The 27506-nt window shown below is 40.3% G+C and overlaps 1 protein-coding gene across 2 annotated transcripts in view; it reads right to left on the bottom strand.

Annotated features, from left to right (window-relative positions):
- The window catches only part of WDR59 (WD repeat domain 59), a 65358-nt gene that overhangs the window by 3988 nt on the left and 33864 nt on the right, over positions 1–27506 (bottom strand). Inside the window, exons 14-26 of one of the 2 annotated variants that reach the window (XM_088800232.1) lie at positions 25885–26049; positions 23966–24061; positions 23654–23810; positions 23082–23151; positions 19965–20118; positions 16415–16471; positions 10539–10672; positions 9321–9402; positions 6454–6566; positions 4947–5097; positions 4781–4853; positions 3678–3804; positions 3380–3522 (exon numbers count right to left, since the gene is read on the bottom strand). In XM_088800232.1, the coding sequence (XP_088656358.1) occupies positions 3380–3522; positions 3678–3804; positions 4781–4853; positions 4947–5097; positions 6454–6566; positions 9321–9402; positions 10539–10672; positions 16415–16471; positions 19965–20118; positions 23082–23151; positions 23654–23810; positions 23966–24061; positions 25885–26049 (1522 nt within the window). The remainder of the gene's footprint in view (positions 1–3379; positions 3523–3677; positions 3805–4780; positions 4854–4946; positions 5098–6453; positions 6567–9320; positions 9403–10538; positions 10673–16414; positions 16472–19964; positions 20119–23081; positions 23152–23653; positions 23811–23965; positions 24062–25884; positions 26050–27506) is intronic. The other variant, XM_088800233.1, reaches the window with a different exon arrangement.

Genomic DNA, 27506 nt, shown 5'->3' with positions numbered 1-27506 from the left:
TCCAAACAGTAAAAACTTTAAGAATGAAAATATTTTTCTTAATGTTTTTGTCTGTGAATCTTCCACAATCCCCCCTTTTCTGAAAACTTGTAATAATGTTTATAATGGTAGTAGGACATATCATTCACTCTTGAACATCATTTAAGTCTTCATGAGCTAATGTTTAATCTCTGATTGTATTACACTTCTTGACCCAGCCCCCCAAACCACTCTTTATAGTTCTTTGTATAGCCCACAGAACCCAGCAGGATTCTTTATATTAATAGCAGATGTCAGTAAGAGTTTAGCTGATTGATGGATTGATGCATCAGTTACTTATCTCTATGATTCATATATTTCCCTGAAAATTAATTTTAACAGACAAAATTGCTCCAGGCCATCATTAATCTCTCCCTGCTATACTTTCATGCATTTAGATGCTCCGAAAAATACATTGCCCAAATAGCCTTTTGTGTCTTTGCATTTCAAGCATACACACCAAAATAATCCATGTTAAAATAATCCTTGTTATTCAGTATTTAAATCTATGTATTACTCTGGTTTACTTGTTTTTTAAATTGAAACTATACATACACACATACAACTTAGAGTTAAATATTCTATACCACATCTTATTACCAAAACTAGCATTCCCTTCCACTCCCACACCCATCACTCCCTGGGAAAATCCTTCTAACCCATTTAACTGTTTCTTTTGTTTTTACCTCCCTATCTCTAAACAACATGTTTATAAAGCTATTTCTTCCTTTTCATGTCTAAGCATTATCTATTGACTTTCTGCAGCGGAAGCTCTCTTTCATTCCCCAATCTGCCCAACCACACGCATATACCACCTGTCCCTCACCTTCCCCACATAGTTCTATCATCATTTGGTTGGATCAGTATTCTGCTTTTACATTATTTATCTAGGTAAACATTATTCAAGCCATGTACCGTGACAACTTTTCCTTTCTGGCACATTTTGTTTTTCCTAGAGTTGGTGACTGTCTTATCTTGTTCATCTGCTTAATTTACTATGTACTTATCAATAATTCATCTCTAAATTCTCCCTTAGATATCTGAATCTTCTATAAATACACTGAACACTGAAATACATTAAATATTTTTTCAGTTTTCTCTTCCTGGAGACAACATTCCTGAAGCTCCAGTCGGGACTGGTCTACCTCTAGGTCTGCCACTGCAGATCTCCCTTCATGATCATTCTGTTCCCTGGTTTCCTGGATTGACTCTATTCCTCCTCCTTAGATAGAAGGAACATTTCACTTTCACACTTGATTCATAAAGTAGGTACAGAATCCGAGGTTACTGGTCATTTTCTTGAGAATTCTGAAGGTACTACTGTGTTGTCATCCAGTTTCCAGCAACTAGTTCACGGCTCCTGAGGAAGGGTGATGCCATTCATATTTCTTATCCCTTGTATGTAACCTGTTTTCTCTCTGGAAAATTCTGGGGCCTTCTCTTTAGCCTGGGTCTTCATTCATTATGCTAGGTGCTTGGTGAGCCCTTTCAATCTAGAAACGTGTTTATCTTCTCTGGAGAATGAACTTCCAGTTTTCTGCTTGGGTAGAGGAAGGGTAGGAACCTGCTGTGCAAATTGGAAGAGGGGACCTGGGACCCTACAAAGGCCATCAAACAATGCTCCTGTTTTTAACCTCACTTTCGTGCTACTTCCAGAAGTACCGGGTACCACAAATTCCTGAGCCATTTGGTGGTTCTGTCATGTATCTTACTGTTTTTCTGCCTGCTGGTTTGGGGTTCAACTTTCTCTGGCCCTGTAAAATCAGGTACCACTAACCTATCTGCCTCCCGGGTCCCAAATTTTATTGCCAACATTTCTCCTTGCACAGTTATGCCTTTTCAGAAAAGCTCTCTCTAGACACTTTGGTGGGGTCTGGGGAGAGAAGAAATCAATGTCTGTTCAGTTGACTCTCTGGCAGTCTTCCATTTTACCCTTTAAAAAACATCTCTCAGCTTCTTTCATATCACAGTTTTGCTTTTCATTGAAATTCATTGGTGACTCATTCTAAGTTCCTATTTCTGGTTCTTCCTCTCAGACTCAAGCTCCAGGTATTAGTTTCCTCTCAAGACCCAAAGTGGGTGGGCTCTCATGTTTTGTTCTCCTCAAACTCTTCTTCTCCACCCTCCAGCTCCCGGGTAGATGTACCCATTCTCACAGCTGGAATACCATCCAGATGCTGAAGATTCCCAGAATCTTAGTTCTAGCCTCAATCTCTCCTTTGACCTTCAGACTCACATCCGACTTCTACAGTCTGATATCTCACACACAACTCTGACGGTCCCAAACTAAGCTCTCAATTTTCTTTCAGTCTTTTGATCTCAGTTTTCTTAGAATATGGCACCATCATCTACCCAGTTGCTCAAGCTAGAAACCTAGGAATTATTCAAGTTTTGTCCCTTTTCCTTAATCGCACATCCAATTTGTTCATAAGTCATGTTGAGTCTACTTCTAACATATTTTTATTCCATTCATCTCTCCCTACCCCAGTTGATATGACCCCTGGACTAAGCTATTAATCTCTCTTGGACTACTCTGTCTTCAAAGTTCTTCCAACCTCTACTTCTGCCCTCCTCCAATCCTTTCTTCAGATAACAGCCAAAGTGATCCTCTTAAAATGGAAACCAGAGCAAGTCCCTTCTCAGTGCCCTTTGAAGCTTACCACTGGACTTAGAATACAATTCAAATTCTATATTTACAAGTCCCTAATGATTCTACAATCTAATTTTATACCACTCTTCTCACTCATTGTGTTCTAGCCACACTGGGCTTCCTTCACTTACTTAAAATAACAAGTTGCTTCTCCCATCGGCCTGCTCCCTCTGCATGGACACTCTGTTGGTTGTCCTCTGCACAGATGGCTCCTTGTTCTTCAGACCTCAGCTCCTCAGAGAGGCCTTCCCAATACACCTCATTACATCTTCTAAAATTATCCCTCCCTGCTTTCCCTGCCGCAATATCCCTTTTGTTTGCTCTTAAATCGTTTGATTACAATTTTTAATTATTTTTTCTCCCCCACTAATCTGTGAGTTCCACAAAGGGAAGAAATGTGCTAGCACTGTGACTTAAGAGGAGTTTGATAGATATTGGTTGAATACCTATAGTATTAAATGAATAAAAGCCCCTACTTCCAATTACTACCTGAGGATTGTATATAAAACTACTTCTGTCACAATAAATATTTAATCTTGTCATGAAATGCAAGGGCTTTCAAGAAGCTTAAAATAGACCCAAAATGCCTCAGAAATTTCTGCTGACTTACAAGAAACTAAAACTTCATTCCATGTATTGTGCTATGGACAAATTATAGAAGCTTTCAGATAATGACAGGAAAATAAAAAAAATAAAAAAATGCACACTCACCGATCCCTTTGTGGGGGTCAGGGGGACAGGAAACAAACTTCAGCACTTCGGCTCTCTTTTCTCTCAGACCCCAGCGATAGAGGATTTCTCCATAGCATTTCTTAAAATCATCAAATTGCTGGGTATTGGCGGGGTCCAGGAGCCTGGATAAAAGTCAAAAGATTTCCTGTCAGTTCCTTTAAGAAAAAACAAGCTCAATACCAGCTGGCTCTGTATATATCTTTCTTAATACCAGAGTCCTAATGTTGGAGAATGGAAGCACTATAGACCTGCAGCTCTCACTTAGGAAGGTCGTTACCTTTTATTCTTATCATGCTGGTCACGTTCTCGTTCACGAGGATCACTGTAGGTCAGACTCCCAAAGCGGATTTCTTCTGGTGAGGACTCTCCCCACGGTGAAGATACGTGTTCTATCTCTCTCCCTGCTGAAGAAATTCAAATGGGATGGGAAGATGGAAATCAGAGGAGACATAGAAAATCTCTGAAAACTTTCATAAAGCAGTGTCCAATTTATTCCCCAAAATAAAAATAAGCTAAGTTGAAGATCCTGAGAAATAGAACTAAACTGAAGTCTTTCCTAGACTTACTTTTTTATCGAGGTATTATTTATTATTAAAATAACCTGATAATTAAGTACACACATAATGATTAAGCAAATTATGGCACAGTATACTAGGCAGTCATTATTTATAAAGACTTTTTAAATGACATTAGAAAATGCTCATGATAAAATGAAAAATCAAACACAAAATCACATAATGACTCCATCTAGACCCCACATAAACAAAGATTGGAAGAAAATGCTCTGAAATGTTCGCATGTTATTTCTAGGTGGGGCAATCAATGATTACTATTTTCTTCTCTGATACTTCGTATTTTGTTTTTCTTCCTTCACTGTATTACTTTTATAATCAAGAACATTAAGATCATTTTTAACAACAAATTTTAAAAATCCAGAGAACACAAAACATCTACTCATTAAACAGATCTTTATGGCCAGCTAGAATGAGGCTCAGCTGTATTTCTCTACATTAAAAGTTATATGGCAAGAGGTAGATAATAGAAGTGGCAGATGACCATGGAAGAGGTTGGTGAAGAGAAAGGATAGGGTTAGGTTTTGGGGGTGAACACTGGGAAGGCTCACTGTCAGTTTCTCAAGGTTATGGGATGAAAAGCAACCCAGAAAGGTACAAAGACCTTCCAGAAACTGGCCTGTTGAAACATGAAAGTCCCGGCCTTGCTGAATGTAGTATCGCCATCATACTAAATTTAAAGAAAAATGAGAAACGAGGAAAAACGTGGAGAATATTCATCAACTAAAGAGTACGTATTACTAACAATTCACACACAGCTTTTAGAGAACTAAACATCCAGGGTGGGATCAGCGAGCTCCACACCAACCTATGTTCCAGCCACCGGTGTTGAGCCCTGGGTCTGACATGCTTGAGCAGGAACCAGAGGAGGTAAAGCTGGGCTGCAAAACAAACACGAGTAGCATCAGAATACCATTCCCCATGAAAGTTTACCTTTAGGAAAAGACACCCAAACCAGAAAACCACAAGCTTACATATCGACTGTGGGACACCACCAGATTTGAAGAACGACTAGGAAAAGGCACAAAAGGGTTTGGTATTCCCTGAGGCCGAGACTGGGCTTCAAACACGCTGCACAGCATAGCCAATGTCTGGACATCCCGGAGTTGGCAGTAATGAGCCAACCTAGAGGAAAACATGAGAGAAGAGAATATAGGTCTGCAGAAGGGATGGAGGAAGGATACTATCACCACCGTGGTGGCCTGTTGCCATAGGGATAGGAAGAGAGGATGCTTAATTCTTCCTCAACCCCCCCCCCCCCAATTAGGAACCAGGGCTTTCTACAGATCCAGAGGCTTGATCTACTTTGATTAAATTTGGTTAAATTTGCTTTGGAATAAAATGTAAGTATTACAAATGACCTAGAAAATCAATTTGAAAGCTTCTGGTTGGCATCTAGGCATGGGCTCAGACTCAAATGTATAGCTTTTCAAGAACTAAGGAGACTAAACTGAGATCAGAGTGAGGCCATACATGCTCTTTCCCAACTGCACTGCTTTCTGGGAGGTTCCTGTAAACTTCATTCATGTAACCTAAAGCTATGCGAAGGTGCTCAGAGAACACTGTACCACCACTGTATGGCGAGCAGACGATAGACTCAGGAGGTGGAATTAGGAATATGAGCTATTAATAAGAACAAGGAATAGTTTTACCTTGTAGGTAGTCATATCCCCTTTGCTCCTTTTAGGATCACTATGCTCGAGTGTGAGGTAGGGATCGGAGGGACCTGGCCCTTGTGAGGGATACTGGTGCCTTCCTATCAGGCAATGTCTAATATTAGGTAAGGTGTTTTCACACTGATTTGAGCCTTACGTGAAGTGGGTAGAGCAAGCATCATCATCCCTGCGTTACCATGAGGCAACTGAAGCACGAGCACAAGTGTCCCAGGTCTGGCCTCAACCAGTAGGTAGAGCAAACCTTCCCGTGAAGAAAGGAGAACGTCCTTATAGAACTTGGCTCACTGTTATGGAGGTTCAAGTGGTTTACCTGGTTATAAATCATTTTGCACGTTGTATTTCCAGTTGGCCATATTTCAGTGTTATAAATGAAACACAAATTCAGTGTTTTCATAAATTGCCTAATAGAGTGAAAGCATCATGGCCTTTCGAAAACAGTAAAAGCCAACACGCAATTCTCTAATCTGTTCACAGTTGCGAAACTCTACAGCAGCCTAGACATTTACCATCTCAAAAGCTCAAACTCCTGTGTTCAGCATGATGTGACTTATAGGCTAATGTGTAAATCTCTAAAGGACATGAGTCTCAAATCCCTGTGATAGATGACAAATACTATATAGTTCCTTCTGCTATATACAAGGAGTTAGTTGTGCACAGAAATTATTGTAGCACAAAAAGGAAGATTTCATGTCCATCTCTCATTCCTCAGGCCTCTGTACTTTTCTCTTAGACTGTAACCTTGAAAGTGTTGACAGACCTAAAATTTACATCACTCATTTCCTCACTTCTAGCTCTCCCAACCTACAGGGATTCCAGCAGCTGTCGCCCAAATGGATGTCGAGCCCAGGGTGTTTCCAAATCTGGGTCAGATTTCGGACCAAGGCAAAGATCTGTAGCTACCGTAGCCAGCGACCAAACCTGAACAAATCAAAGAGAAAAACCCCAAACTCAGACTGGTAAGGACAGGAACAGGAAGCATGAAAGAACCCACCCTCCCCTCCACCTACATTCCGCCCTTGCTACTCTGAGAGCCCCAAAAGCTGGGAGTTCTTGAAATACGACTTCAGGCCTCAATCCAGACCTACTGAATCAGAACTGGCCGTTTAACAAGATTCTTGAGGAACTATAACATTTGAGAAACACTAGCCTTAAAAACTTTCACTAAGCAAACTTCAGAGAAATAATACATGTAGTAACTTCAGCTGGCTGTCTATTTAGCCACTAACTCATGTAACTTTTTCTACTGCTTCATTATTGAACTGGCAGGGAGAAAAATGAGTATTCGGTATCATATTTAAGATCTGTCCTTCTCTAGCCAAATAATGAAAAACGTTGTTGCTTTCCTTACAAAAGTTGCAGTATACTCTCTGAAACTACAGAAAAAAACAGGCCAAGACAAAACAGACCTGGCTTCCTTTTTTGGTGACACCAAGTCCGGAAATCTCACAGCGCTTGGAGTCATCAAGCAGAAACCAATGTCCATTAAGTGTCTATTAAATGCAAAATTTAGCACACACTGAATACATCGTGCCATCAACAGAGCCCACTCCCCTCCACACATTTAAAATTGGAATAGAACTTTTGGGAAAATCTTTCCTAGCAGCAACACATCATTGTATGCCCACTAACTGAAAAACACTACACTAGACTCTGTGAGATACTCAAAAGAAGTACAGATTTTAAATCAAGGAGTTTATAATCTAAGGAAAAAAGACTAACCAAATAAAAATACTGAAACACAGGTAGAGAAGTTTATCAGATTTGTAAAAAAAATCAGTTAAATTACCTATATACTTAAATAATGCACAGAAGCATGGGTTCGGCTGAGAAAGTTGGTTACCTTCATCTTTATAATCAATGACTCACCTACATAATTGTGGAAAGGGACAGAGTAGATGTTTACTACCCTGCTGACAATTTAGGCATGTTATTACATTTCCTCACTTATAATACATATTTCCTACTGCCTTCAACAGAAATAGTTGACACTTAGGTTTATTTCTGCAACTCTTTGCAAAATAGTAGGCACATCATCTTCAACGCGTGCACAAAGAATTTTTTAAAAATTCTTCAAGCATTTGCATTGATGTCATTTCTGTCCCATTAAACAGTACCATACCACAAATGGTGACAATAATTGCAAGAACAGCAGCAGTAATTGTACCATATATTGGGTCGTTACCATCTATCGGATGTAGATATGGGAATTTTACATCATTACCTTATTTAGTTCTCATAAGGACCTTAGAAGTATTGTTCCTATCTTACAGTCGAGGAAACTGAGGTTCAGAAAGACGAGACAGCTGCCCAGGATCACGTAACAACAAAGTGACAGAGCCCAGATTTAAACCTGGGCCTGTCTGAACCCAAGGGAAGGGTCTTTCTTCTTCACTAGGACTAGCCTGACCTTCTAAATCAACTTAACAAAAACTTAAAAAACAAAACACTTCAGGAAGTCATTTTTCCTCAGAGACTGTTTTTCAGAACATGAACATGGTCTGCCTTCGCACTGCATTTACCAATCTTCTTACCAACCCATTGAGGTCATTATTCTCATGATCCCCATTTTACAAATGTACATAGAGTCGGAAATAATTTGCCCAGTGTCATACCACTAGGGAGCTGAGTTAAACCTATACATCCTGTTACATATTCCACAAAAATTCCACTGCTTCATTTTGCCTTCTTACTGTTCACAGAATTTTAGGTGGCTGGGTCCTTAGAGAAATAGATTAAATCCATGACTAAATTTCACTTAAAAGGAATGTTTTCATTCAGATAAAAATCAAGGACAAGCTTTAGCTCTAGGTCATTTGGAGGGTTATAAGGGAAAGACCTGATCAGACAGGATAACAGCTAGTAGTTTCCATTGCTTAATCTAATCTTCACACTAAAGAATAATGGGTGCAATACAGAGAGACAGAGTAGATTTTAAAACTCAACACATCTCCATCTAAAGAAATGTTTTCCTAAACCTATTATGAAATGAAGCGTTGCCTAAGGCTAGGTGCGGGAAGAAGGGATTGAGAGCTAAGGGATGTGGGCTATCTTTTTAGGGTGATGAAATGTTCTAAAATTATTTGTGGTGACTGTTGCAAAACCCTGTGAATATACTAAAAGCCACGGAATGGCACATTTTAAATAGGAGAACTGCATATTATCTCAATCGAGTTGTTTGAAAAAACCATAGGAGCAGTTTGCTTTAAATACACTGCTGTCTTCCTGCAAAAATGAAGATTTAAATTTTTGTAAGATTGCATCGTATTTTAAAACTCAACATGTCTCCATCTAAAGAAATGTTTTCCTAAACCTATTATGAAATGAAGCGTTTTTAAAAGCAAAAAAACCCAAACAAAAAAGAATTAAGGGTGCAAATGGGAAAGATGCAGATAACCAAATTTAGGTAACCATCGCCATGGTACTAGAATAGAAAAGGGATGTAATAAAAAATACTCAGTAAATGCTTTAGGACCATCTCAACTAAGCACTAATAAGAAAACATCCAAGGCATTTAGAAAGCTGCTCCAGCCCTATAGTTTGGCAAGGAAAATTGGGGGAGGAACTGCACAATAGTAGGCACACCTCGAAATATCACTAAATCACAACTATAAAGTGAAAACAACCTGCTCAAAAATAAAACTCCAAATCTCCCCCAAAAGGGGTGGATAATACCTGAACAAGATCCTTCCTTCCAACAAGCAAGGCGGAAGTGGCATTCTTCTGACACGTTTCTTGGATATCATTTACATTCAATCTGAAATTGAAAAAGAATTTGAAAGTTTCTCTCTAACTTCCTAAATCAATTACTCCTGGTTTAACAAATAGGCCAAAAACTGCTTCTTTGGCTATCACTCAAAATGTTTTATTTGTATTGGCCTAAAGCTCCCTTCCCACATGACATGAACAAAATGCTTAACTACTCACTGTTATGCTGTGGGTTCAGGCCTGGGAAGGTGAAATCACTCACCTCTTTGAGGTCAGGAGAGGAGACCACACTCAAAGACAAATTTGCAACCCCGTGTTCTGTGGAGTTCCCCAGGCTCAAAGGTTGAATAACAATGGATTTAAATATGTGCAACACTGTAGTTTCTAACACAAAGAATAGCATGCTGTGTATACTACAAAATAAGTTCTTTTTGTTATGTGTTCAAATTCAGGAAGAAGAGGAATCACAGGCCAGCCTGTGTATGCTTGTCACTCATCTCCTTTTAACCAAAGTGGCTCTGCTTTATCTATTTTATTGACTGGGCTTAATAGGCAGAACTCTGAGACTGCTCCCAAGATTACTGCACCGCTATTAAGTACCTTGTATAATAAACCCCTTCCTTTAAATGCAGGTGAGACCAGTGAACACTGGTGAGACATACTTCCATGATTACGTTATTATTAATCAGTCGACTCTGAAATTGTCAGAATTATCCTGAATGGGCTTGACCTAATCAGAGGACAGGTGAGCAAGACGGTGCAGCATCAGTGAGACACTCCTGCTGGTCTCGGAAGAAGATGAAATTCACGGAGTTCTATGGCTGCAAGAAACTGAATTCTGCTAACAACCTGAATGAGCTGGGAAGAGGATCCCAAGCGTTGGATAAGTGTACCACCTGGTCAACTCCATGATTTCAGCCTCGTGAGACCTGAGCAAGGACCCAGCTAAGCCATACCCAGACTCCTGATCCATGGAAATTGTGAGATAACAGATGGACGTTGTTTTAAGCCATTACATTTGTGGTAATTTGCTATACAGCAATAGGAAGCTAATACACTGGACTTCTCCTGAAACTGCTTTTGAAGAAAGAGTTCCAATACATATAAAAAAAAAACCACACACAATACTTTGATAATCATTCCTAAGTAATAGTAAGCATGGCACACTTAAAATTTTGAACTTACATGTACAGTTCTCCCAATGACTTGTGAACAGGAAGAAGGCATGCAATATCCTGGATGATAACTTTGCCAGCAGCCTTGATTGGTCGATTGCCAGAGTCCAATCCCTCGCGCTTACTTTTCCATCTCCTTGATTTCTGGGGGAGACAACAAGATATAACTAATGGGAACCTTGCTGAATGGAAACCCACAGTTACAGACACATCATAGTTGGGTCATTGGTAATTTGCAGAGACTTTGCATTACATCATGCCCACAATTATATGAATCAGCATCTGCAGGAAATAAGAGGATGACATAGGGCATTGAACTCTTGTTCCCAAATCACAACAGGAAAATAAGCACCTACTACAGAACTGTATATATTCTGCAGGTGCTCAAAAACAGATACCTTGAAGCCAGAATTTTAAAAATAAACAAGAAAAAGAACAGCAGGTAAATAAGTTAGTAAAGACCACAAAAATGTGCGAGAAGAGCAACTTTTAAGGTTGGGTTCAGCCCTACGTTCAAAGTTCTTGTTTGAAACTAATCAAAGTTGTTGTGTTTTTTAAAACTCTCCTTCTCAGAGAGTTTTCATAGGATATGTTGAGAATTTAATCCAGACACAGCAGCGTGGGCTCTGCAAACCTTCATCTATGGTAGGCAGACAGAAAAACTTAGCAGCTCAGGGAAATTACCATTTTTCCTAGCAGACTTGAATTATTTCTAAAAGTGATGATTTTAGAATGTCAAAAAGACTTGAGCAGAGGGTTGTGGGTAATGGACATGGAAGATCAGGATCAATTATCCTATTTCCCCAGAGCCTTACCTACAACTGGCTACAGAGGAGTCTACTGGATGTGGGAAATGAGAGACGTCCTGGAAAAATGAGAATTATTAGAGTGTAGCCCCCTCTGATTATCTTCAAAATGACAACGAGCCAAGGGAGTGATATTCTATTTTACTTCATTGCCAGAAATTAAAAAGGGGGCCACCAAGGTGATTTAACTCAGGAGGCAAGTGACATATTTATTAACAACGGAGGCAAAAGAAGCTAGTGAAAGGGTCTGCAATTCTAAGTCAAAAAAACCAAGGTCTTTTTGCCACACGTACTGGTTGAAGGTGGCCCCAGGCAAGTCACTTATTTGCTGTGAATGTAATCTATCACTCTCTTCGCAGTGACAACTTGTGGCTCAGGATGAGTACTGCTGTCTCACCAAGTCAGCAAGGGTACACGGAAAGGTGAGAGTACACACCGTGTAAACTGAAAAGGGGCAATTTTAAAATCCGTAATCTTTAGGAATGTGTATAAACCTTAGATTAGTTCATTATTTAGATTATTCACAAATTCATGTTCCGCAGGTGATTTTTATACAATCACTCTTCCATAAATTAGTCATGTCAGGTGTTACTGACCACTGATGTCCCTTCTCATCCACAAGGTTGCCCAATGCACGTAACTTCCTATAGGATGAGGAAGTGTTATGGAACCTACGAAATCCAGGATACTCAGACTTAGTTCACAGAAGGTAAATGAAGTCTCTGAATTGCTTATCATAATTGGTAAATACGTATGCTACAACATCAATATGGACCTGAACCCATTTGATTTTAAGAAGCAGTTCAGTTACTATTTATCCATACAGGAGACATCATTCTGCAATACAAGAGGAAACTTAATCTATCATTGTGGGGTAGCCCTTCAATTCTCCACTAACCCTTGGTTATTTTCTGAAGAAGAATTACGACCGTACTCACAAAACGCTATCCTTTTAGCCACAAATATCCTGACGTGGGTGCAAGTAAGGAGAGAAGGTGCGAAAGAGCAAACAATCTGTCACAATGGGCTGGAGCCAGGCCTTGTTAACCAACACAAGACGACATGCACTATGACATGACTGGTTTTGTCATGTCACAGTGCAGGGTAATTTGGCCTCCATCCATCCAGCAGTGACAGGAACAGCCCCGTGTGCTTAACTAGAACAGGGAGGGTATAAATACATACACTAATTTCGTTGTGATTTTCATCCTGGTTTCCAGGAGTTTAAAAATCCCAGGAAATGACAAACCCAGAGGTCCCACATAATTGGTCATCAGATGAGATTTAGGGTACTGGAGGGGGGAGAGAGAAGGAGGGAGAGGGAGAGAAGGAGGGAGAGAGGGAGAGAGGGGGGGAGACAGGGGGGAGGGAGAGGGAGACAGAGAAGGAGAGGGAGAGGGAGAGGGAGAGGGCGAGAGAGAGAGAGAGAGAGAGAGAGAGAGAGAGAGAGAGAGAGAGAGAGAGGTGGGGGGGAGACGGAGAGAGCGAAGGAGAGGGAGAGGGAGGGGGGAGGGAGAGGGAGAGAAGGAGAGGGAGGGGGAGGGGGAGGGGGAGGGGGAGGGGAGAGAAAATGAGCACACATGAGAGGGGGAGAGAAGGAGGAAAAGAAGGAAAGGAGGGAGGGAGGGAGGGAGAAAGGTCTACACTAAAAAGATTCAACCAAGAAGGGACTATTATCCATCTAAGTGGGTCTTCAGGTTGGTTGGAAGGCTTCTAAAACACTGTTCTAAGTGGTGACTCTGGCTCCTTATTACAAAGAGAAAATGAGAAACACTTGGACAATTGAGCAACTCACTATAGCTTCATTTAACTAAACTGGAAATAAACGGAAGCCTCCTGAGGGACGGGGTTTACTGCTTTCAGACCACAGTGAAACCCACAATTCCCTGACTTTTTAAGCAAACCTAATGAAAATATTAAGTGGTTCATCTGCAAATAGACCAGCTCATTTTAAACTGATTTTCCTAGCAGACTTGAATTATTTCTAAAAATGATCATTTTAGAATGTTAAAGATACTTGAGCCAAGGGACGTGGGTAATGGACATGGAAGATCATAAGCAATTATCTTATTTCCCCAGAGTCTTACCTACAAATGGCGACCCAGGAGCCCACATGTGGGAAATGAGAAATGTCTTAGACTTGAGTCCAAGTGTATAGCTGTTTGACTTAGGATTTAAAGGCTTGCCTGTTATTATCAACATTAGCTCCTGCTACGGATTGCTCACTCTGCGAGCACGAGCCTCAGCACAGCTCTCTGACAGAAGAGGTGTTGCCTCCATTACTCAAGCCCACACTCGTAAGAGCTGAGATTTGAACACAAGCCTGTTAGGCTGCTAAACTTGTTAACCTGTTAACCTTGTTAACCTTGTTAACCTTGTTAACCTGTTTTTAAGAACATGACTTTTGATTAAAAAGGAAAACAAATAAGTCCCGACTATGCCACCTGTTCCTACGATATGTAAATAGTTTGGTCCACTTTTAAACGGATCCATTTCTGCATATAAGGAAATCAACACCTGATTCTAGGGAGGCCTATCCAACACACCATCATCTACAGTTAGTTATTCACTTCTAAAGTCACTTCCCTGCCAAGCACCATGACTGTTCTGCTGAGCCAGAGCAGTGTGCTGAAGACCAGCAGAGGCAAGCAGCTTCCGGGCTAGCTGGCTTCCCAGGGGACACGCCAGGCTCAGACCCAGATGCCGTATTTCTGGCCGGGCTCACAAGCCTGCACCTCACACTGTTTAATCTCCTTCCTGGATTTGTTAAGTTTAGATACATTCATAAAGAAGACTCAGAGTCCAAAAAGATGTCCTAGGACTCTTCCCCAGTTGCAGTCTTGGGTTTCTACAGAGATTGGTAGAAACACAACAGTGCGAATCGTCAATAAGAACTCAATGAAAAGGTAAAGACAGTGGGTCTTGGACAACTTTCTGCTACTGTGCTCACTGAATTATGAAAATCAGTCTGTATTTCCTGGGACTTCCTCGTCAACTTCTTGAGACACCAGGCCTCTAGGTGCTTCACTGTTTGATCTGTAATGACGATGACGTACAGGCTATGTTTTATGGGACCTCGTGAAACTGCCTTTGAGCCTATAATAGGAGAAGCTTCCCCAATACAGCGTCATCTACTTATAGCTGCCACCAAGAATCAAATTATAAAAGCAATTATGGGACAGCACTATTCGTTCATTTAATCCAACAAGGAATAACTGTAAAACAGTATCAAAAATCTTTAAAGGGTCATGAAACAGTTTTGTTTGTTTTTTTTCCAATTTGATGGTTAGTGGTTTTACAATAGGAATTCTCTCCCCTTCAGGCTACAGGAGTCACTCGGCAATCCTGTCTAGTGGCCAATTACTCTGGGGATTCAAATAAATTACGCTGCCTAAATGAAGATGTGCTAAATCTCCAATCCGTGCTGCTCCCTAACAAGCATGGACAGTTTCCCAGGGTGCTTCTTCCAGAGCTTTGGCAACAAAAAGGGTTCATACTCCAAGACTTCCTTTTCCCTTAATACCTTGCTGGCAATTTTAGGAGTCTCTCTTATCTGTGCAACTGTCAGGTGACAACACACAGAAGACAATGACACACCAGGCTGAGGTGTGGCTGATCTCTCAAGGTGAGGGGAGGGCACCATGGCCCAAATGCCCCCAAACCCCCTGCATCACTCCAGTCCCATGCTGATGAGCTGGAACATGGGTACTTTTCTGTGCGGTGCAATCGGTACCTCTGGGAGGCAAAGGACTCTGCGTTGCTCTTAGGTCTTCTCAATGCCCCATCAAGAGAAAATGCCCTTTCCCACAGATTTCATGAGCAGGGATTGAGGGAAGAGAGACAAAGCAAGACAGACAGGTTATCACATAATGAGCACCAGATGCTCCTCTGAACATACCAAGAAGGTGTTCGCGGAATTACAGGAAAGAGGACAGGGGAAAAAGGAGTTGGGTGGGAGGAGGAGGGAGGGAGGCATTGGTGCAAACAGCACTGAATGACAATCAATAGCCAGCTTGCGACTGTACCACCAGTGTTACTGCTACAATTGGAGGCAACAATAAATGGGTTAAATGTAAAAACAGCCCAAGAATAAGCCACCAACTGCTTCGCAGCAACCCCATAAACAATGCATAATCAGCAGAGCAGCAGGGAGTCAAAATGAGTTCCTATTTAAGTAGCAGTGGGAGCAGGGACTGCTGGAAAAATCAGTGGATATTCAGCAGTTGGGTTGGCTGGGACAGACTTTTTGAGGAAAGGTGGCCACGCTGGTGGCTTCACCTGCAAGTTGTTGGCAGCAGTGGTACTTTCAGGGCTCCTGATTTCAACTGGTTTTTATACTTAAAAGCTATTGAACTAGTCCCCTAAATATTTTTTTACACCAAATTAAATTTATGCTAAAGTCTCAAGGGCGCCTTGCACAGCCTGAAGTTGCTGTGGCACTACTGAAACATGAAGGGGGTGGGAGAGGAAGACAGAAGAGGAATGAGTAAGAAAGAAAGGAAAGGAAGAGAGGGTGTCTATAGCGGAGGTTTTACTGTCAATAGAAAATATTTACTGTCAATACAAATTTTTCTGGAAAACATTGGTTCCAGAAAATTCCCAAAGGATAAAAACTAGCTTATGCGTCACGCCAATGAAGCAGGTGGGTACTTCTCTCTTTGAATTAACTAAGACTATAAAAGGAGACAAAATGGTGGAAGCCTCTTATATCTTCCTCTTGCTTCCCCCTATACCAAAGGTCGGCTTTTGGAAGTTCTATGAAATTATACAAATACTCCCAATGAAATCAGGTAAACTAAAGGCTTACAACCAGGGTTCTTTCCAAGAATCCAGTTCTTTTTCAAACAAGTCCATTCACAATCCTTAACAGTATCACTGTTCGCCCATTTGAAACTGGGATGGAACAAGAGGTGGTCCTTGGTGCCTGACTCCCAAGAGTGAAAATTTATTGTTGCTGGTCCTAAAACCCAGCCAGCCTGTCATTTCAGGTTCCTCAAAGCCAGGCAGGTGGCATTTTATTCTTGGGCCTTTTGGCAGAGACAGGATTAGTCAAGGAGAGCATTTGCACAGCGCACAGTACCGGGAAGTCGTTAATTGCTTGTATGGACCAACGTCGCCGGGCAGAGCGAGGAGACATCTGTGTATGAAAACGTTACACCCAGGAGAAGGGAAGAAAAACACCAAGAAAATTAAAAGGGAAAAATATAGAATAAAATGAAAGCTTCCCACACATCTGATGGACTAAAAGGTACCATAGCATACTGCAAAATCGGAATTGAAATGGCCAAAAAATCTGAACCTAAACACAGCAGTATGTGCATTCCCTCACCTCCCATCCAACCCATCACATTCCAAACCCCGCTTCAATGTCATTGCTCTTCAGCCCAAAACCCATTTCAAGATAATAAGGAAGCTAATGTCCACACCGCTCTGACCAAGGAACTATGGTCAAGGTCTGTGGTTCTCTACCAAGCATTAAGGTCACAGCACAAGTGCAGAAACAGGTGAAAGACTCTGCTTTCCCCTTCAGGAGCACACATATGTGGCGAGAAGATTCTCATTCCTAAAAAGGAAGAAATTCAATAGACTCAATACCTCATTTTTTTGGTGTGTGGCTGGAGGGAGATTGGGGAACCTGGAAATCTTGACCTTGGGACTACAGGATTATTTTAAGAGCGATGCCATGGGGAAGTGAGAGCCCCAGAGAAATGTGGGAAAGCAGGAGCTAAGGCTGAAAGGACCTATACTCTTGCGTGCACTCTAACAACATAAATATCAGTGTAAAACTGGGAGCATAAACAGACTGTGGAAATCAGAACTTCTTCTAGTAGTAACTTCAAGACCACTCCAGGTATTTATGTTAGAGCTATTTTACTTACACGAACGAAAGCAAATGTGGGAGGTTGCAAAATTGTTTAAATGTTCATAGGATAATGTCTAATGTTTCTCAGAAGTTCTGGGTCTTCCAATTTACCCTTGGAAGAAGCAATAGTTCCTCACCTGTTAATAGTTGGTCCGGTTACCAAATGAATACTAGCGTCTCTGTGTGTTTTCTAACTTCCTATGAAATTTGATGGTTTTTTATGTGTGTCACTCTTTTTTTTTAATTTTTAGAAGCAAACCTTGGAATTCCATCTCAAGAACATTTGGCTTCATATAACATGACGTCAGTAGGGCAGGTTAAAAACACACAAAAACAAGAGAAACAAACAGTAATCCTCAATGGCTCTATAAAAAATTTTTTGTAATCTCCAAAATATGCTATAATTCCATCATTGCTATACTTTAATGCAGTTATAGTCTCTTCCTTTATTCTTACTCATTTAAAGATCCCAGGGGTAGAAATCTAAAAGAGAACAGAAATATATAGGAGAAAAATCTGGGCTGAAAATGAAGACTTAGCACAGAGAAATTTAGTAAACTGGAATCATTTCCAGAACAAAAGTAATGAAAGTCATATTACTTGACATGTGAAACGAGACACGAGGATCAGAAAATACTCCTCGAGGGACAAAACTATAATGCCCTCTAGGAAGAAGATATTGGCCTATATCCAATATCGTGGCCATATGTCATTTCTTTAATCCTCCCCCTTTCCCTCATGTAAATGGAATGGACATGAACAAGCTTCAATGAGAGATGAATTTATTTCAGATTCATCACAAAAAAACTGACTGACTCATTTTAACTGCTTCTTAGGTTGAACCACATGAAACTTTTCTTTAAGGTCTAAAATGTTCAAATATCACCAATTTCATAAGATTTAACCTAAATTACTGTATGTCATTCACTGAAATGTACCTCCCTTCCCCAGGATTTCTAAGGTTCTTGTAATGTTCTATTTCTTGGTCAATATGATTGTTAATTCACTGAATTATACCCGTCTTATGATTTGTGAACTTTCCTGTACATATGTGTACAGCAACACAGAAGTTTCATATACAATTATAATAAAAGTATCTCCTTCCATTTTGCTTGATCACTATCTGGAATAAAACTTAAAGACCACTTACTATGTCATCCTGTTGGAGTATCTATCATAGCGCATTCTCTGAGGAGAAGCGGCACAATGGGAACCATCCCAAACTGAAATATCCCAATTTTTCCTTTGGTCCCTCTTTATGATTATGGTGTTTGTAGTAAAAGGACCCAGACATCAAAAACACGAATGTAGGCTTCACAACTGCTTCTGCATTAGGAGAGGTCCCACCTTGGAACGAGAATTATTTTGACTCAACATGGTCTTTACACACTGTCACAGAGTCAAAAGTGCTGGTCCATGTATTTTGCCCAATCCAAACACAAGCATGAGTAGCACAAGACACGATTTGAAGGGAATTCAGAACGGCTTCTTTGACTAAAAGATCTCCTCAACCTGACTCTGGAGCTAAAGAAAATTCCCACATTTATCCAACCATGAGTCTGCTTGGCTAGTACGTCAATTAGAAAATGCCTTAGTTCCAACCAGTTTATCAAATTATCTTATCAGTTACCTGCTACCTTGCAGAAAAAGAATTTTTTAATGCAAAAGACCTGGGAAGATATAGGTGTTCCAAGAAGGTCTGTGACAGCAGGTGGCCGGGGCATGGGGTGGGAGAATTCCATCAGAGATATGAAGAAAGGACTAAAAATCATTTTCCCTATTGGACCGAATGGTTTTTCCCAAGACTGGTCCTGTCTCACGCACGCATCAGTTCCTACCACTCCTTTCAGTTATACAACCCTAAGATCAGACAAAGTAAGAGATGGCCAACTATTAGTGTGAACTAATAAGGTTAGATACTATACTGCAATAAGTGGAAGACTCCTTAACACTTGCTAGAATTATTTAAAATAATTTAATTTTAAAATTTTAATTATAGTCAATCATTTCTCAATTAGCGGGGGACAGCAAAGAATCCCTAAGGACTGAGTTTGTGAGTAGCCCAGTGGTAGCTCTATTTAAAACATGCTGTCAGTTAAAAGCTGGTTTAAGCCAGACTCTCAATCTGACAAGAAAGAATTCTCAGCATCCTTCCTACACTCTGCCAATGTTCTCTACATTGTCGTCACCAAAGGCTTCTGACAGCTTAATAGCTACTTTAGGGACGATGAGTTCCTTACGAACCCAGGAACATAAGGAACATAAGGACGGGTTCAGGTGATTTTTATGTAAACTGGTCCATTCAAATGGATACTTCAGTGTAGACTTAGAAAAGCATAAAACGTTTTAGAGATCAACTTGAAAATGTCTCAGAACTATGAAGTTCCAAATAAATCAAGATTCTAAGCCTTCATAAACACCCTTTAATTTATTAACAAACATCAGAATACCAAGGAAAACCTGAAGGTAAATTATTCTACCTGAAAGAATGGGAATCAGCTTACTGACTGGGGATTACAAGGATAGGGTTAAATGGGGAGAGAAGACTATGGATTATGAGAACTATCCATGCCCCCAACCGCATACACTCTACAGTAGTAAAAACCAATAGAAAAGCACAAAGCAATAGTCTTTCTTTAACAAACTAATTATGGAAGTGAAAGACTAGGGGATTACTAATTTAGCGGCTGTGCGTGGCAGGCAGGGAGGCAAAGAACAAGAATCCAGGGAAGGGAGGAGAATCAAAGACAGTGGCTCTGCTGCTTACCCGCTCCTTGTAGTAGAAGGAGCTGATGGAGACCTGCTCTTTCTCACTGCGAGTGGGGCTCCCACTGTATAAACGTAGGTTCCCAGGGGCCTCTGTGCGGATCTTCATGGGCGCAATCAAGCCAGTATGATAAGCAGACAAAGCTGAGAGTGATCTGTGGTTGAAAATGCAGAATTACCCACACTGGCTTCAATCGTTCCACATTTTTAAGTAGTGCTGTTCTTGGCACTTGATGAAACCAAGAGGAAAAGATGGATAAAATGGGAGGTGTGGGGGGAAGGGGAATGGAAAAGAACAAATGGAACTTTTAGAACTGAAAAATGCTTTATCTGCTGAAGCAGAAAATGTTTCTGTGATTATACACATGGAAAATTCAAAGGAATCTACAAATTACTAAAACTAACAAGTAAATTTAGATACATCAATCTATAAAAACCTACTGTATTTCTATATATTAGAAACAGACATTTGGAAAATAAACATTTTAAAAATGTCATTAAAAAAAAAAAAAAATGTCATTTATACTAGTATCAAATACCTCAAGTACTTAGGAACAAATTTAATGAAAAAAATGTATGTTCAAAATACAAAATATTGCTGAGAGAAACTGAAAAAGACCCAAACAGAAGTACACCATGTTAGTAGATTGGAAAACTCCATATTGTTAAGATATCAACTTTCTCCAAATTGATCTACAGAGTCAACACAATTCCAATCCAAATATGAGCTTTATAGTAAAAACCAATAAGCTGATTTCATATTTTTATAGAAATGCAAAGGACCTAAAATAGCCAACACAATCCCGGATAAGAATAATAAACTTCCGGTGGTTCAGGTGGTTGGAGTGCTGTGCTCCTAACGCCAAGGATGCTGGTTTGATTCCCACATGGGCCAGTGAACTGCGCCCTCTACAACAGCTTTCCCTGGAGCTGGGCTGCCGTGAGCTGCCACGGGCTGCTGTGTGTGGTGCTGGCATAAGGAGAGACCAAGAGATCAAAGGGAAAAAATAGACATCCACAAACATATACTCAATTGATTTTCTTTTTTTTTTCAATTGATTTAACAAAGTTATCGATGCGAATTCAATAAAAAAAAAAGGAAAACCTTTTCCATAAATGATGCTGGAACACTTATATATGTCTATTGAAACAGCTAAACTGAAAAATATTTTCATGACCTCGGGGTAGGCAAAGAAAGCACTAACCACAAAATTTTAAAAGCAGTAAACTGGACTGTATCAAAATAAATAAAAAACTGCTCTTTATCACAAATTTACTAAGGAGGGAGAAAGAAAAGCCACAGATTAACGTGAACAGGCACATCACAAAAAAAAGATACGCAAATGGTCAATTAGCACACAAAAGTGGTTCAACCTCGTTAGTCATCACCATGGGAGGGCAAATTAAAGCCGCAATGAGATAATACTGCACACCCACCACAACGGCTAACATTGAAAAGCTTGAAAAACATCAAGTTTTGGAGAGGATATGTAGCAACCAGAACTCTGAAACACTGCTTGTAAAGAGTGTAAAATGACACAACCACTGGAGGGAGATGTTTTGGCAATTCTAATAAAATTAAACAAACATATAGCTATCCTATGACCCAGAGATTCAACTCCTTAGGTAGAGAAATTAATATCCATGTCCATAAAAAGACTCGTATGTGTAGATCTACACATAATAGCCCCAAACTGGAAATTATCCAAACGTCCATCAATTGGAGTATGAATAAACTGTATTATTTTCATACAATGTAACTATTGATACGTGCAACAATGTGGATCAATTTCAAAAACATTAAGTTGAGCAAAATAAAATAAGCCAGACATAAAATACTACATGCTGCATCATTCTATTTAGATGAAATTCAAACACAGGCAAACTAAACTACAATGATGGAAGTCAGGGGAGCAGTTTCCTACGGGGAAAGGGACCAGGGAACTTTTGGGGTGAAGGCAATGCTCTGTATCTTGATCTGGGTGCTGATCATCAAGGTATACATTTCGGGCCGGCCAGATGGCTCAGGTGTTTGCAGCACCGTGCTCCTAACGCCAAAGGCGCCGGTTCAATTCCCACATGGGCCAGTGAGCTGCATGCTCTACAGCTAAGATTCTGAACAACAGGCTCTCCTTGGAGTTGGGCTGCCGTGAGCAGCTGAAGCTCAGCATGAGCTCCCTTGGGCTGCTGTGTGCTGCCATGTGCCGCTGTGAGTGGCCAGCAGCCAGCGTGAGTGGCCGGCAACCATCGTGAGCTGCTATGGGCTACTGTGTGCTGCCACACGCGGCCGGTGGCCAGCAGCCGGCAAGAGCTGCCGTGAGCGGCCGACCAACAACTGGCGACTGACTGACTTCCTCAGCCGCAGGGACGGGGGAGCGCAAGGCTCCTAATACCAGCATGGGCCAGAGAGCTGTGTCCTACATAACTAGACTGAGAAACAACGGCTTGAACCGGAGTTGGGGGTGGAGGGAAGGAGGGGGAAAAAAAGTATACATTTGTATGCTGTAAATTATGCTTCAATAAAATACTGTTAGCATAAAAAAATGTTCAAATAGGAACATTTTCCCTCTGATCCAAAATCCAGATATTCTTGTTTCCCTTTGTGAGTAGATGATTGTTTTCTAGTCCAACCTTTTCAAATAAGGAACATAATGTAACGTAGGGGGTCACTAGCACTTAATTCCCAATTCTTATAGAGCCAAAGTCTCATCTGCCTGAGTTACTGCAGAGACTGGCCAAGTCCCAGGAGAGCAGTAGCGCCTGCTCATGCACTTGGTTCAATCTCCTTTCTTTCTTGTGAGCTCAGTTATTTGCTCCTAAGTATGCTGATTACATTACACCAAGATATCCAGGTGTTTGTAGCAGGAAGGTTTCCAAGTCATCTCGGTCCCCACATTGCAGAACCAGAAGTCTACAGTATATAACTTATAATATTTATTTAAGTTTAAAAAACCAGTAATTTGGGAGAGGTTGTACGTATATGAAGACTGGGCAATATGAGAACTCTGTACTATCCACTCAATTTTGCCCTGAACCTAAAGTTGCTCTAAAAGATAAAATTTATCAATTACGAAAACAAAAACCACTTTACATTACACCTGCCATCTCCCAGACTCACCTTGGAGTAGGTTCTGTAGGAGACACTGCTCGATGCATCGTCATAGGCCTTGTGAAATACACCAGATACCCTGACAAAGAAGACATCACATGTGTACAACAAAGTCAATAAACTGGACATGGGAAACCCTAAGGCAGCATTGGTCAACCTTTTGTCTATCTCAATACCTTTTCATGAGGTGCAAAGGCTCATGACTGCAGCCATACTTAACAAGGACAAAGGTCAGAATCTCCAGGACCCAGGAGAGACAAGATATATGATGTTTGGAAAAGGTCTTCACAGGTACTTTATATATCCTGGTTAGGGGACCTGTCCGCTGTTTAGAATCAGGGCTTTAAGTAAGACTCAAAAATTATGCTCATCAAGACTGTTATTCTGGTGAACATTCTCAGAATATGTCCACAGACACCAATTCAGCATCAGACAATATAAACACTACTACAGAAGTCTTCTGAGTCTTAGGAAATAAAAACAAAGAAAACTCGTCTGATAGGGATTACTATATAGACTATATGACATCCTTAGCTGATCTCTCTCAAAATCTAGAATCATAAAACCAAAAAGAGACCAACCTGCTCCACAGAACCTGGCCCCCGAGGTCCTAGGAAAAGGAATATTGGCATCCTGGTAGGACCCATAGGCAGTGGTTACTCGGGCAAATGTGGGTAAAGGTGGTGTGACTGAGTTCGGGAGTGCAAAGGGGTTGCTGGAAGTGCTGTCTTCTTGGTTCTAAAATGTAAAAATCAACAGATAGAAACCCACAACTTGTCTTAAAGTGGAGTTGTAAAATAAAGATACATTATTACAAAATCAGGGCACCCAGGAGTTTAGGGAGGAAGAAATGAAACAAAACACCAAAGCATAGGTTGGTACAAGAATCTCACCACAAAAGACTCAAGGCAGGAAACAAGCTGGCGCAGGCAGGGCTCCAGACAACTCTGGTTGCGTTTCACTTTTTGCAGGGAAGTGTCTTTCAGGATCTGGGAAAGGTACAAAACACAGTCAGGAACAGCAACATTCTTTCTCCTGATTCACTTGTATTTGGAAGCAGAGAAGATGCAGGGCGACTGGTGCATGGCTGTGCCTGAGGCTTCCAAAGCCACATCCTACTTTCTACCTTCTCTAGAGGCTCAAAGAGAAAATTCGTTTCTGAGCTCACTTTCAGATGCCCTTTTCTTAGAAAGCCAGGGTAAGCATACACGCTGGTTTTGAGAGAGCACATTTCTAGTAATGGAACAACTATTCTTAATTTATAGTGAATTCGATTCCTTTCCTCACTCCTTATTCTATCCTCTCCATGAGAAATCTCGGTACCTTAGAAGTAACACCTGCTGGCCTGAACTGAAAATTGCTCTAAGTGAGCAATACAAGCCAGGGGGAACAGATTTCACTTTAGCGAAAAGTATAGAAATCCCATCATTTTAAGGCACATGCTGCATATACAATGTGACATACACATACTGAAGACAGACATGTAAATTGGATCTGCACTATCCAATATGGAAGTCATTACCCACATGGGGACATTGAGCATGTGAAGTATGGCTGGTCTGAATTGAGATGTGCTGTAAGTGCAAAATTCAAGATGGATGTTAAAGACTTAGTACAAAAAAAAAAAAGGAATGTAAATTATCTCAATAATTTTAATTTTCATATTGATTACATGTTGCTATAATGCTTTGGATATACTGGATAAAATAAAACTATTACTGAAATTAATTTACCTGCTATTTTAAATTTTTTTTAGTGTGACTACTAGAAATTTTTAAATTCATGTGGCCTGCATTATATTTCTATTGGACAGCACTGAATTGGATCTTTAAAAACACTTCCTAGTCCTATCATTTTTATACCAATAGAAAAATCTTTTTTTTGTATGTCAAAATGAGACAATGAAATATTCAAATTCCTAGTACAAAACATCAAATACCACAAAAATCTGAGTAATTAGCCTTTCAGAGAGCCTTATGACACTTGAAAAATTTCTAGGTCACAGATCATACTCTAAGAAGATGAATCAAGTATGCATGAAACTAGGCAAAAGTGAACAGCATTCAGGCCAACTTGGTTTCAAGACATTTTTATGACTTCACATGTGACACTGCTCACACTGAAAAAGATATATCATCCCCAGCTCATGGGGCTTTTTCACAAGGATTCTGGCTGATTAGTTCTGCATGAACTGACAAATCAAGGTTCTGAACCTGGAGGGGTAAAGACCAGATGCCAGCCTGTAACACCTCCACTGATGCACTGCCATCCTTTTACATTCACCTGTGCAGCCAGGCAGACTCATTCTAGGATGGCACCATCTCTTTTTATGGCATGGATTCTCTTAAATGACCTTATGTACTTTTTTCTATCACCTTTCAGCTTGAAAATATATCTTGCGTATTGTTTCCAGATAAATGAAATTGTATTGCAGGGTTCTTAAGCTGGGATTAATGCATAGCTTTAATGAGATCTGTGAGCAGATTATATGCAATTACAGAACTGCATTATTATTCACATGCAACATTTCTGAAGTTACATGCAATATTTGTGCCAATTTTTCTGGGAAGGGTCTATAGTTTCCATTAGACTTTCAAAGGGGGTCTAGGACCCAAAAAAAGGCAAGAATCACTGCTCTAACGTTTTCTACACAAAATAAATAGGAAGTGTTAATACTGCAGTGGATAAGGACAGGTGACTTCCAAATAGTATCCATCAGTTTTCATTCAACTTTACTACTCAACTCAGACACTGATGTGTATGAGCAGAGCTCTCCTCTTACATCATGGAGAATTTGAACACAGATCCCCACCTTTAGCAGCTTAGCTTTCATCGTGGATGTGATGGTTGTGGGGTTGATAAACTGGAAGGAAGGGGCAGCGTTGTTTGGATACTGCGCAGGGAACTTCACCAGCATCTTGACCCGATGGCTGCTACAGTGCACAGACACAGTGCAGCTCCTGTCCGCTGCATCCATCTGCAAAGGACAAAGTGACAACTGCTCCGGAGACAAACCACAAAGGATTTCTACATACAAATGGGTGCTAAGTGCTCTGAGTTTCTGGAATCTCCAAAGATGAAGGGAGAATCTCCAAAGACAAATGAATTTGGAAGATTTGGACCACTCATTTTCAAGGTTAGATTTTTAATTTTAGCACCGATTTAATAAATTCTAAATATTTCGACTTAAAAATGCTTCATCCTAGAGCTCTGAGGTAGGCTGAAACTTGTCATATTTATTTTGAGACCAGGAAATAAAACAGGAAAGAATTAAATAGCTAACAAGTTAACAAGGGATCCTAGAAAAATCCATAGAGACAAAAAGTAGATTAGTGGTTTCCAGGGGCTGGGGAGTGACTGGTCATGGATATAGGGTTTCTTTTGGGATGAGAAAAGGTTCTGGAAGTAGAGTGGTAATGGTTGCACAATTTTGTGACTATATTAATAACCACTAAATTATACACTTTAAAAGGATAAATTATGGTATGTGAATTATATCTCAATTTTTAAAAAGCATGCCTGAGAAAGGAATCAATATCTCCTTGTTAAACCAGATCACCAGGTAGCCACCCTGTTTTCAATGGGGACAAAGGAATATAAACCAAGTTGAGAGAGATAACCAATTAATCAAGGATTTTCTCTCTTTTGCTTTCTTATGCTGCCAACTAGGGAAGACACCTGAAGTGCAGTGAAAAGAGGCTCACACGTGGGAAATCTAGAGACCTGGATTCAAATATTATCTCTTCCACCAAATAGCTGCTGACCTCAGACAAGTCATTTCATCTCTTAGTGTCTACATTTCCTCTCTGTTAAGTGGGGATAAAAGCACTTATTGCAGAGCTGTTTTAAAGGTTAAATGAGATAATTACATAAGTGCACATATCCATGCCTACTGTTAACTGAATCTGGGCAAAAGAAAAACTAATCGAGTTTTAAAACTCCTTTGTAGAGAGAGACTCAATTCTCTGAAGCAAAATATTTCAATACCTGCCCAAAAGGAAAAGAGTGAACCTCTCCATGTGTGAAATGAACAAAAAGGCTTGGTCACCTTCTTACTCTGAATCTAAATCACCAACTTTAAGGGAAGATCACACAGAAAAGCTCCAAAAAGCCCTGGGTGGTCAGGAAGTTTGGCTTCTAAACTCAGCTCCGTTATTAACTTCAGCAGTAACTTCTCTGCCAAATCACTAAGCCTTCCAGGATCTAACTATCTGCACATATGGTAAAACGAGGTGTCAGAGCATCTAAAATTTTAAGACACATAAGCATCAGTCTAACCCTTAGTTTGTACTATGAGAAAGTAGTATGTAAGGAAAAAAAAATTCTGCGTTTGCAAAACACTATTTCTTTAGAAAACCTAGGAAATGAAAAAGCAAACCAAGAGACTTACCTATTAGAGCAGCAAAGGTATGAGTTAGCGAAAACCGAAGCTGA

Source organism: Rhinolophus sinicus, chromosome 8, assembly GCF_057876585.1.
Source record: "Rhinolophus sinicus isolate RSI-liver-muscle chromosome 8, RSI-T2T, whole genome shotgun sequence".
In the NCBI taxonomy this organism is placed as follows: domain Eukaryota; kingdom Metazoa; phylum Chordata; class Mammalia; order Chiroptera; family Rhinolophidae; genus Rhinolophus; species Rhinolophus sinicus.
This window is presented reverse-complemented; position numbering and strand designations above follow the sequence as displayed.